This window comes from Anolis sagrei, chromosome 2, assembly GCF_037176765.1.
Source record: "Anolis sagrei isolate rAnoSag1 chromosome 2, rAnoSag1.mat, whole genome shotgun sequence".
NCBI classification, from domain to species: Eukaryota; Metazoa; Chordata; class Lepidosauria; order Squamata; family Dactyloidae; genus Anolis; species Anolis sagrei.
In genome coordinates, this window is record NC_090022.1 from 122983616 (window position 1) to 122996479 (window position 12864).

The following is a 12864-nucleotide window of genomic DNA, read 5'->3' on the forward strand; positions in this document are numbered from 1 at the left end:
TAAGAAATGTGACGTGCTGTGTGTCCAAGAAACACACAGGGATGAACGACAGAAACGACCCAAAGTTCCAGGAATGATCCTAGTAGCGGAAAGACCACATGCGCAGTATGGAAGTGCTGTCTTTGTCAAACCAGGCCTCCAAGTCAGCAGTGCCCACAACACTGAAGAAAACAATATCGAGGTTATAACAGTAGAGCTTAATAACATCACCATCACCTCTGTGTACAAGCCCCCAAATGAAGATTTTTGCTTCTCCTCCCCCGAGAACTTTGACAGGCACCAAAGGGCGGTAGTAATTGGTGACTTCAACAGCCATAGCCATGTATGGGGCTATGCCCAAGAGGACAGAAATGGAGAGGCTGTCCTGTCCTGGTCTGAACTGCACAAACTATCACTCATCCATGATAGCAAGCTCCCACCATCCTACAACAGCGGGAGATGGCACCGAGGTTATAACCCAGACCTCTTATTTGTGAGCGACAGCATCGTACAGCAATGCACCAAATCAGTGGGACCACCAATCCCAAACACACAGCACCGACCAATAATATGCCAACTGTTCCCAACAATAAGGCCTCAGGAAGTTCAATTTAAACGAAGATACAACTTCAGAAAGGCAGATTGGACTAAATTCTCAGACATGTTAGACGACATGATCACATCGGTCGCGCCAGTCCCTGAGGAATACGAACATTTTATTGAAATAGTGAAAACCTGCTCACGGGCCTCCATACCGAGAGGCTGCAGAACCCACTACCTCCAGGGCATTACTCCTGAAACAGCTGCCTTGTTGGAAAACTATTACAGGCTTCACAACGAAGACCCATTCAGTGAGCAGACTCTTCAGGCAGCGCAGAGCATTGTGTCCTCCATCTCTGAAGCCAAGAAAGAACAGTGGATCAAGTTGATCACAGAGGTCGACATGGGCAGGAGCAGCCAGAAGGCGTGGAGGCTGCTGAGACGGCTGAGCAACGATCCCTCACAAACTAATACCCATGCCAACATAAAGGCAGATCAGATAGCACACCAACTCTTGAAGAATGGGAAACCCAACCTTGCCACCAAAGTAGGAAAGAAACCAATAGCCAGACAACCAGAGATTGAGAACAACAACCTCCATGAACCCTTTACATCTACTGAATTGGACATGGCTCTCAACAAATGTAAGAATGGCAAAGCAGCTGGCTTGGATGATCTACGGATGGAACAAATCAAGAACTTTGGTCCAAAAGCAAGGTGCTGGCTGCTGGAGCTGATGAACAACTGCACTGCATCCTGTCAGATCCCCAAAATCTGGAGGAAAGCAAGAGTCATCGCCATCTTGAAGCCAGGCAAAGACCGTAATGACCCAAAAAGCTACAGACCAATCTCCCTGTTGTGCCACCTCTACAAAGTTCTGGAGGGACTTATTTTGCATAGAATTATGGAAAATATAGACCCCTGTCTGATCCCACAGCAAGCTGGCTTCAGAAAAGGCAAAAGCTGCACATCGCAAGTGCTGAACCTGACCCAGCACATAGAAGATGGCTTTGAAAGGCAGCAGATCACAGGAGCTGTCTTCATAGACCTGTCAGCAGCCTATGATACTGTGAACCACCGCCTCCTCCTGAGAAAAATGTATAATATCACAAAGGACTACCACCTCACCTGCCTCATAGGAAACCCGCTACAAAACAGGAGCTTTTTTGTTGAGTTTCAGGGCCAGAGAAGCAGATGGCGGAAACAGAAGAATGGCCTGCCTCAGGGGAGCGTGCTTGCTCCATCCATGTTCAACATCTACACAAATGACCAGCCACTGCCAGAAGGGACAGAGAGTTTCATCTATGCTGACGATCGTGCCATTACTGCTCAAGCAGGGAGCTTTGAGATGGTAGAACAGAAGCTCTCCGAAGCTCTAGGTGCTCTTACCGCCTATTACAGGGAAAACCATCTGATCCCTAATCCATCTAAAACACAGACATGCGCCTTTCACCTTAAGAACAGACAAGCATCCCGAGCTCTGAGGATTACCTGGGAAGGAATCCCACTGGAGCATTGCAGCGCACCCAAATACCTGGGAGTCACTTTGGACCGTGCTCTGACCTACAAGAAGCACTGCCTGAACATCAAACAAAAAGTGGGCGCGAGAAACAACATCATACGAAAGCTGACTGGCACAACCTGGGGATCACAACCAGACACAGTGAAGACATCTGCCCTTGCGCTATGCTACTCTGCTGCTGAGTATGCATGCCCAGTGTGGAACACATCTCATCACACTAAAACAGTGGATGTGGCTCTTAATGAGACATGCCGCATTATCACGGGGTGTCTGCGACCCACACCACTGGAGAAATTACACTGCTTAGCCGGTATTGCACCACCTGACATCCGCCGGGAAGTAGCAGCCAATAGTGAAAGGACCAAGGCAGAGACATCTCCAGCTCATCCCCTGTTTGGGTATCAGCCAGCACGTCAACGACTTAAATCAAGACATAGTTTTCTTAGAACTACAGAGACACTCGCTGGAACACCCCAGCAAGCGAGAGTCCAAAAGTGGCAGGCCCAAACCCAGCACCTCAATTCATGGGTGATACCAGATGAGAGACTCCCCCCTGGGCACTCAGAAGACTGGGCGACTTGGAAGGCGCTGAACAGATTGCGCTCTGGCACCACGAGATGCAGAGCCAATCTTAAGAAGTGGGGCTACAGGGTGGAATCCTCGGCATGCGAGTGCGGAGAGGAGCAGACCACTGACCACCTGCTGCAGTGCACCCTGAGCCCTGCCGCATGCACAATGGAGGACCTTCTTGCGGCAACCCCAGAGGCACTCCAAGTGGCCAGATACTGGTCAAAGGACATTTAACCAAATACCAAATTTACAAAATCTGTGTGGTTTTTTTTTCTTTTTCTTTTTCTTTTTAATCTCTGTGTTTGTTTTGCTCTGTTAGAATTGTAATACAATGGTTGCTGATGACACGATAAATAAATGGTATATTCCGTAAATAGCCATAATGACAGTGAACAGTAAGTGATCCCTTCACTACTGCTGTGTAATGAACTTGCTCTTGGGTGTGCCACTGTAAGTCTCTCTTCTGGACTTGCCCTTGTCGAGAACTGGCCTCAGTTCATCCCCAGGTTTGTAATACTTGCATAAGAATCATAGTTAGAGAAAGCAAGCTAACATTAGAGAATCTTGGCTTTTAATAGATTGTTGGTGGTTACAATTTTTAAAAAATGACTTTCTGATTAACAGAAATAGAATGGAAATACTTCTCAAACTGATCTATTAAATCACGGCTTCCCCACAATCAGTCAGTATGGCATGATTCGAATCCACTAATGAATGGAGTCTCCTTTCAGATGACTTGGTAAAGCATTAAAGATTCAAAACGATCTTGACAGATTAGAGAGATGGGCCAAAACTAACAAAATGAAGTTCAACAGTGACAAATGCAAGATACTCCACTTTGGCAGAAAAAATGAAATGCAAAGATACAGAATGGGGGACGCCTGGCTCGAGAGCAGTACGTGTGAAAAAGATCTTGGAGTCCTCGTGGACAACAAGTTAAACATGAGCCAACAATGTGATGTGGCGGCAAAAAAAGCCAATGGGATTTTGGCCTGCATCAATAGGAGCATAGTGTCTAGATCTAAGGAAGTAATGCTACCCTTCTATTCTGCTTTGGTTAGACCACATCTGGAATATTGTGTCCAATTCTGGGCACCACAATTCAAGAGAGATATTGACAAGCTGGAATGTGTCCAGAGGAGGGCGACTAAAATGATCAAGGGTCTGGAGAACAAGCCCTATGAGGAGCGGCTTAGGGAACTGGGCATGTTTAGCCTGAAGAAGAGAAGGCTGAGAGGAGACATGATAGCCATGTATAAATATGTGAGAGGAAGCCACAGGGAGGAGGGAGCAAGTTTGTTTTCTGCTTCCTTGGAGACTAGGACGCGGAACAATGGCTTCAAACTACAAGAGAGGAGATTCCATCTGAACATGAGGAAGAACTTCCTGACTGTGAGAGCCGTTCAGCAGTGGAACTCTCTGCCCCAGAGTGTGTGGTGGAGGCTCCTTCTTTGGAAGCTTTTAAGCAGAGGCTGGATGGCCATCTGTCAGGGGTGATTTAAATGCAATATTCCTGCTTCTTGGCAGGGGGTTGGACTGGATGGCCCATGAGGTCTCTTCCAACTCTTTGATTCTATGATTCTATGATTCTATGATTAAGTTCTTAAATAAAGTTGCCTCTGAACAAGTCATCTGTCCTAATTCCTTCCCCTTAAACATGAACTCTTCCTCTGTGACTTTATACAAAAACTCTGTGATATTGTTATTATTTATACCCTGCTTTTTCTTGTCAAAGGAGACTCAAAGTAGCTAACAATAAAAAAGTAACAATGTGTGAATTAAAATCTAAGTGAAAAACAAAATGTGTACTGTGATTCAAGAATTAAAACCTGGGTAATTATCAGTAGAAATAGTGTTCAGAGATTTTAAGATCTGTTCCTGACATTGAGGTAATAGAATAGAAATATTATAATGCTCTTTTATTGTTACAACGTGTATTATACTTATGGCTGAGATTCATATTTGTAAATAAATTTTAGTCAATGGTGGTTATGTGCAATATGCACAAAATGTGTAATAGAACTGGTTTTCCATGGTCCAGCCATACTTGGATCACAAACAGCTTGTTTGTTGCCTACTACAGAAGAATGCCTTGTTTTCTGTTAGATTTTATATCTCCTTTGTTTCTGTTTTTAGTGCCCTGGTTATAGCTGCTGTATTTGACCGTGATATTAACTGCAGAAGAGCAGCTTCGGTAAGATGAGGTGTAATCTTAAAATATTTTTAAATAGTGTATTGTATGATGCTATGCTACTATGACAGCAATATGTCAAAAGTTTTTTGTGATTCATCGTTCTTGTCTTTTGTAGAAATTTGCAGGGCTTCTTTCTTCATGAAAGAAATGAAGATTATGAATCTTTAATTAAGATATGGAAGTCACTGTTATATGTTTCTATTGTGGAAACAAGTTGCCCACATCTGTTCAGTGTAGGCAATTCCAAATTTAGTGGAGCTGTTGTTTTTTCTCTTCCCTGCTCTCTTCAACCAGGACACATATAAAAGATTGAAATAGTCATAACACAATTTTTCTTCTTTATGTTACAGTTTATCTCATAGCCTGAAAACAGAGTTAATGTATTTAAAGAAATCATGATCCCCGTCGTTTTAAAATCATAGTAATTCTTCCAGAATGGCCTGTGCTATATTCTCAGGTCCAAGCTAACAACACACACATACACTATACCTTGTCTTTCCCTTTCTTGTCCCTCCATTACTGATACTCCTCTTTGCAGCACTGTGTTATGGATTTAAGGGGTGAAAACTACTTGATAGGAAAGCTATGGAAATAAGACCTTAATTTGTGACTGGTTATTTTGGGTTATTTATATTTTGGTTTAAATATTTATGTAGAAAATAGTGCCAAGAATTCATATTGTAGTTTTACATGGGCGGAATCTTTGCCTTGTTTGTTTTTCTCAGGTTTTTCTCGTCTTTTTCAGAGGGCTCACAGAGATTGAGCAGTTAATGGAGGACTTTGGTTTACAGCTACACTTTGCAGCAGGCTTACATTAATCTTGAATAGTTGTTTTACAACTAACTACCCCTTCACTCTCAATCCATCTATGCTCCTTCCAAGACCATATGTGCATCAAGAAGGTCTTTCTTGGGAACAGGGAAGCAGTAGCCACTTGCTTCAAATGCTCATTGTAAGAGGCATTCCAAATGCTCTTGCTTAGGAGTTCTGTTCTTATCATCTGCCCCAACAATTGTAGGGCATTTATTTATTTATTTTGTATATTTCCGTCCTTCTCACACACACACCCTGAGGGCGGGGGGCCTCAGAACAGCTTTACAACAAGCACTGATTAGAGTGCTAACCACAGTCATAGACACATTTAAAACAGATCATTAAAATAAATTGCATTAAAAACATTTGATTAAAATGACACCAGTTTAAAAATCATTGCCTTGATCAGTCCATTGCCATACATATCACATTGACTCTTATCCCAATTGCTGCTGCTACTGTTCATATGCTCAAAACCACAACCAGGTATTTAGTTTAGTGTAGGACTTCCCTCTATCTTAGACCCACCATTGTGTGTATTAGTGTAGCAAACATATAATACATGGTGTTTGCAGGGAATATACATGAGCGGAACTTGTCTGTCTGACCTCCCCATCTTCCAAGCTTTGAATGAACCTCTCTTGCAAATCTCATTACTGGTCCCAGCAGCAGCCCACCTCACATTGCCCTGGGGAAAATGTGCTTAAAAATGCTTTGAGTTTTAAGGGAAGCTGGCATAGCCCCATGGGAAATTGCTATGAGGAGAGGGTGACTTTGTCATGGCTAGCTAACTTGAATCTCTGTATCTGTTAACTTGCATGAAGATAACTTCGATGGTTTCAGCATGGTATCTACATGTTTCAGGTTAGCTGAATATCATGAGAGTTTCAGTCTCTGAACATATATAAACAATGAACATGTTTTAATGTAGCAAAAATGGTTCCTTTTGGAAAACTTACTGTAAAAAGTATTATTCTCATTTCCACCAGCAATTATTCTATAGCTAATGCAAGAATCGGCACCTTCAATGGTTGCTATTACTTAGATTTGTTTAAATACATATAGCATTTTCCCAAGACATGGCAAAAGGTAACAGGCAGAAATAAGTAGCCACTAGCATTTTGGATATCTGTCAGCAGTTCATGCTAAGACAAATTTCACATGACTCAACACCAAAAGTGAAGATTAATTTAGTAACCAATTCCCTACTACATCTTTTTTCATGGTTTCATTCAAATTTAAACTGTGCAATGGAGTGATTTTATATGCCTGCTAAATTCATTTTCCCCAAATTGTTGTTTTCAGAAAGTAGAACAAATTGATGAGTATAATTCATGTAATTTAAGGCTTGTTAATTTGAAATGATGGGCATGCTGTATTATGAAATTAAAAATACACCGAATTGCCCCAAGATATGCGCTCATTTTTCTTTTGAAGTACGTGGGAATTTTCCTGACAGAAGATTTGGAAATGGACTGAGTTTATCATCTTTTCAGAACAGTGTAAAGGTAGAAAGAATGGTAGTTTCTGCCGTTCTGTGTTAATTATCTGTGAAATAAGTAAGGCACACTGAATAAAGTAAAGCATACTGAATAAATGCTCTTGACTATAAATTATCTATTTGTTTGCATCTCTCCAGATATTCATTCAATTATAGTATAAAGTCTCAATGCAAAAATACTTCACTTTTGACTCTTGAGCTGTAAATTGAAGGTGATATCTCTCTGAGTATCCATGTGCATGGGAATATGGAAAATTGCAAAATGACTGAGATATACACTTTCATGTAGTTTTTGTGAAGGTGGTTTTTCTGTAAAACCATAGAATTAGTATATTTAAACATACCTTTCCAAACTATTATATGTAGCAGTTCAGGCCTGCTTTTCAATCACAATCACAACCCCTGGGCTCATTTTATCTTCACTGTGACTTGGGATAGATGCACAAAATCATTTTTCCCTTAGCTGTTTCTGCTGGTGTTCAAGTTTCCAATTCAGTCTTCTGTAAGGAAGGAGACACCAAGTTGACACTAGTTAAAATGGGTATGTCAGTACTCAATGTTGTATGTCAGCATTCAGTATTGGTCTCAAACCATATCTGCATGCAGTGGTAGGAGAAGACATTCTTTGGCAGTTTCTGGTACAATATTATAAACCCTGTTATATTAAATTGTTACAAAGGAAGAAATGTAAACAAGGAAAAGCTCAGTGAATGGATGGATCAGCATGCAGGGCAAATACTTGTACTGCTTGGGAGGTAGTCATAGTTTGTCCTATTTTCTGATATCCAAATGAAAGGCAGAATTCAGAGATATCAGTGTTTACAAAATGTGCCTGAAAGATTGACCTTTTATTTCCCTTACTCTGTGTCCATTAAAATTGTGATAAATTTCTGTTATATGTAATCACGTGTGCAGATATTTTATAAACAAAAAAATGAGGCATCTGACTGCATGCTCTGGAGTTTGTATGTTCAGAAAAAAAATGCAAGCTTTTCTTTCCTCCCAAGTACTAAACCATCAACATAACTGGAAAATTAGGTTAATTTGCCCCAGTGTAAAATAAGAATTGCCACTTTTGATTGTTATTCAAAACAGAGGCAAAAACATGTTTTCCTTTATTTATATTGTAGTGTTAACAGTATAGAATAGTTCTTAATGAGAAAGATTACTCATTACTGAGAGTTTGTGTTCAAATCCATTTTTAATATACAGTTAAAATTGCTGTGAAAGTGAAGGCTGAAAAAGAGAATCTTTTCAGCCAAGAAACTGGCAAAACTGTTTCTTCATCTTATAAATATGGGACTGCGGTGGCGCAATGGATTAAACCCTTGTGCCGGCTGAACTGCTGACCTAAGGGTCAGCTGATCGAATCTGCAAGAGGGAGTGAGCTGCCATCTGTCAGCCCAAACTTTCCACGTGAGGATATGAGAGAAGCCTCCCAGCAGAATGGTAACACCTCCTGGCATCCCCAGGGCAACATCTTTGTAGACGGCTGATTCTCTCACACCAGAAGTGACTTGCAGTATATTCTCAATTTACATCTGACATGATTAAAAAATTGTAAATCGGCTGGATCACATGGAAGGAGAAGGACCAATTCAGAAAACATTAGCACACAGACCTGTACAGAAATGTGGCAGAAAAATACTCTTTTCGTATTTATAAGACCCTTGACTTTTCACTTGTAATGAAATGTCAGCAAAAATGGCCAGTTATGGGTGTGTTTATTTTTTTTTAATAAACACTAATTCTTGAAACGGTTGGCATGTAACATGCAAATATTAAAGAGCATTAGCACACAAAGCAGCAGTGACAAGAAATCCTTGAGGGCATATTCATCCAACAAAGCTCACTTTAGCTTTTAAAATGAAGCCCATGGGTCATTTATATTGCTGCATGTTTGTTTTGAATTCATGATCTCGTATTTATCTGCAAGCAAACCTGACTCATTTTGTATGTTTGTTCTCTGTTCTTAGGCTGCCTTCCAGGAGAATGTTGGTAGACAGGTAAGGTAACTTGGAAAAAATACAAGTCTTTTCCTTCAATTTCTTGTAAATCTACTGTAGCATAAAATTAAATAGACATTTTGTGACTTGTAGAAGTAAGAGGAAGGTTTGGTAAATTTTGATAAGTGATTTTAAAATTATCATAGTGCTACTTTGCATGTACCTATTAAAAACATAATTATAATACTTGCATATATCCGGTAAAAGAGCCTTCAGCATCTTTAAATGCATCATACCAAATAGCACTGCCCTTCCAGTCATCGTAGTTCTGAAGCTTTTAGTGGGTTGTTCTACAATTGTATGCAGGCAGTTACTTCTGCAGAGCAATAAAAGCCCTACAGCAGTGGTTCTCAACTTGTGGGTCCCCAGGTGTTTTTGGCCTTCAACTCCCAGAAATCCCAGCCAGTTTAGCAGCTGTTAGGATTTCTGGGAGTTGAAGGCCAAAACATCTGGGGACCCACAGGTTGAAAACCACTGCCCTACAGTATCATCCTTACTGGCACTGTTACTGCAACATTTATCTTGTGATTCACCAATAGTGAATTGCTTTATAAAATGTTTGTGTTCATGTCCATCTGTAGAAGCTGTAAGACATGTGGACATAAAGGCAAATTGCTCAGAATTTGGCACAATTTTTTAAGTTGTTTTAAGCTGCAGTGCCAACTTTCAAGTCAAACTTCAAATAAGAGGTTGGACAGGAATAAAAATGAAAAAGAAGTGCTTCATTCTCACCACGGTACTTCCCTCCTCCTCCTCCCTTAATCAATAATCATCCACATGCAAACTGACTCTCCATCACACAGTGAGCACTTGTCGCTCTGTTGTCATAAACACTATCAGGATGGTGTTTTAGAAGCCTCACCAAAAAAAAGAGAGGTTGGGAAAACAGACCCCATATATATCCCTTTGTGAGTATTAGTGAGTATTAGATCGAGGCTGTCTGAGGTGATGCTGGTGAGATTTCCAAGTGGACACAAAGTCACATAGCCCCCTCTTTGGGATTCAGGCTGGTCAGTTCCAGATGTACTTTAGCTAGTAGCTTTATAAATGCAATGGGTGGTGAGGGAACAGGAGAGCACAATTTGTTGTGATGAAAAGCATTTTTCTGTCTTGATTTTTTAGTATCTTTCCTAGTCACATATATAGTTGGCCCTCCATAGCCCCAAGTTCTGCATCTATGGATTCAACCAACTATAGCTTGAAAAAATATTTGATTTTGCCAAGACTGGTGTGTATACATGCCCAGATGTAGCCTGGTCTCTCCCTGGCACTTGTTTGTATTGCTTGCCACCTTATATAAGGGATACCATTTTTCCATGCCATTGTATAGAATGGTACTTGAACATCCATGAATTGGAACTTAACCTCTGTAGATACCTAGGACCTGCTATAAATCAGTGGATCTGTACTTATTACTAGATCACAGTGCCACCATTTCTAGTCTAATTGATTATACTTAGGAAAATCTCAAAGACAAAATAAATCTTGAATGCACTAGATGTGTGTAATCCAAGAGAATGTTCTTGCTATCAATTAAAAGGTCAAGCAGCTCAGAGTTGTTGATTAACCAATTGAATTAGGAAGCATCAAATTAAGTCTTTGCTTAGACAAGCATCTCGAGCTCTGAGGATTGCCTGGGAAGAAATCCCACTGGAACATTGCAGCACACCCAAATGCCTGGGAGTTACCCTTGACCGTGCTCTAACCTACAAGAAGCACTGCTTGAATATCAAGCAAAAAGTGGGCCCTAGAAACAATACCATATGAAAGCTGACTGGCACAACCTGGGGATCACAAACAAATACAGTGGAGACATTGCTCCTTACGCTTTGCCACTATGCTTCTGAGTACACTTGCCCAATATAGAACACATCTCACCATGCTAAAACAGTGGATGTGGCTCTTAATGAGACATTGCACATTTTCACAGGATGTCTACACCCTACACCACTGGAAAAATTATACTGTTTAGCCAGTATTGCACCACCTGACATCCGCCAAGAAGTAGCATCCAATAATTTTTATTTTTTTATTTTATTATTTAAACTTATATGCCGCCACTCCCCTGGGGCTTGGAGCGGCTTACAAGAATAGCTAAAATCTAACAAAGTTTAAAAGCAATTTAAAACAATTTAAAAACAACAGTATCAAACATTAAAAGCCTGTCGGAACAGGTATGTCTTACATGCCCTGCGGAAAGCTGGTAAGTCCCACAGGGCACGAACTTCAGGTGGCAGAGCATTCCAGACTGATGGCGCCACTGCTGTGAAGGCTCTGCGTCTGGTTGCCGTTAGACGCAAGGTCTTGACACTGGGGACTTCCAATAGATCTTGGTCCTCAGAGCGGAGGGATCTCTGGGGTTGGTAGGGGGTGAGACGATCCCTCAGATACATTGGCCCCAGACCATGCAAGGCCTTAAAGGTGAGTACCATCACTTTGAAAGTGATCCGGTGCTCAATTGGTAACCAATGCAGCTGTAATAAGATTGGTGTTATGTGGCATCTCATCGGAATTCCCGCAAGAAGCCGAGCAGCTGCGTTTTGTACCAACTTGAGCTTCCGAATCACCGACAGAGGGAGGCCAATGTAGAGGGCGTTACAGTAGTCCAGCCTTGAGATGACCGTGGCCTGGATCACCGTAGCTAGGTCGTCCCTGGACAGGTAGGGGGCCAGCCGTCTAGCCTGCCGCAGGTGAAAGAAGGCGGTTTTGCTCACGGCGGAGACCTGGGCCTCCATTGTCAGCAGAGGGTCCAAAAGGACTCCCAGACTCTTTACCAATGATGACGGGCGTAACGCCTCGCCAACCAGGGTGGGCAGATGGATGTCCCCACTGCCCGGTCCACCCAGCCATAGGATCTCCGTCTTTGCTGGATTCACCTTCAACCTGCTGGCACGCAGCCATCCAGTAACGGCCTTGAGGCACTGATGGAAACAATCGGGTACAGAGTCCGGTCGGCCTTCCATCTTCAGCACCAGCTGAGTGTCATCGGCATACTGATAACACTCAAGCCCAAAACCTCGAACCAGCTGAGCAAGTGGTTGCATATAGATGTTAAACAACAGAGGGGAGAGAATGGCCCCCTGAGGAACCCCCACAAGATAGACCAGGCCTCCCCTCTCCACTCGCTGTCAACGGTTGTGAAGAAAGGAGGACAGCCAGTTTAAAGCTGTCCCCCTGATTCCAGCAACAGCAAGGCGGTGGGTCAAGAGATTGTGGTCGACTGTGTCAAATGCTGCTGTGAGATCCAATAGCACGAGCAGCGCTGACCCGCCCTGGTCAAGCTGGCATCGAAGGTGATCCGTGATGGAGACCAGCACAGTCTCTGTCCCGTGCCCTGCACGGAAGCCAGATTGGAAGGGATCTAGTCTGGCTGTGTTGTCTAGGAATTGCTGCAACTGCTCCGCTGCTGCCCTCTCAATCACCTTGCCCAGGAACGAGAGATTTGAAACTGGGCGGTAACTGGAGGGAACCGAGGGATCTAAATCTGGTTTCTTCAGCAAAGGAGAGACCACCGCCTCTTTTAAACCCTCTGGAAAGACTCCTTGCTCAAGGGAGCTGTTTATGATCTTCAACAGAGGGTCACGTAATCCCTCCAAGCAGGATTTCACCAACCAAGAGGGACACGGATCGAGGGAGCAAGTGGTCGGTCTAGCTGCAGCTATGAGCCTATCGACAGCCCCTGCATCCAGCGGGATGAACCGGTCGAGGATGGGCCCAGCAAGTGGCCACGGGGTCTCAA

The 12864-nt window shown here is 42.5% G+C and overlaps 1 protein-coding gene across 1 annotated transcript in view; it reads left to right on the forward strand.

The window, feature by feature from the left end:
- Positions 1-12864, forward strand: part of TBCD (tubulin folding cofactor D) — a 153006-nt gene that overhangs the window by 88391 nt on the left and 51751 nt on the right. The window contains exons 16-17 of the mRNA XM_060764526.2: positions 4748-4805; positions 9096-9125. Of these exons, the coding sequence (XP_060620509.2) occupies positions 4748-4805; positions 9096-9125 (88 nt within the window). The remainder of the gene's footprint in view (positions 1-4747; positions 4806-9095; positions 9126-12864) is intronic.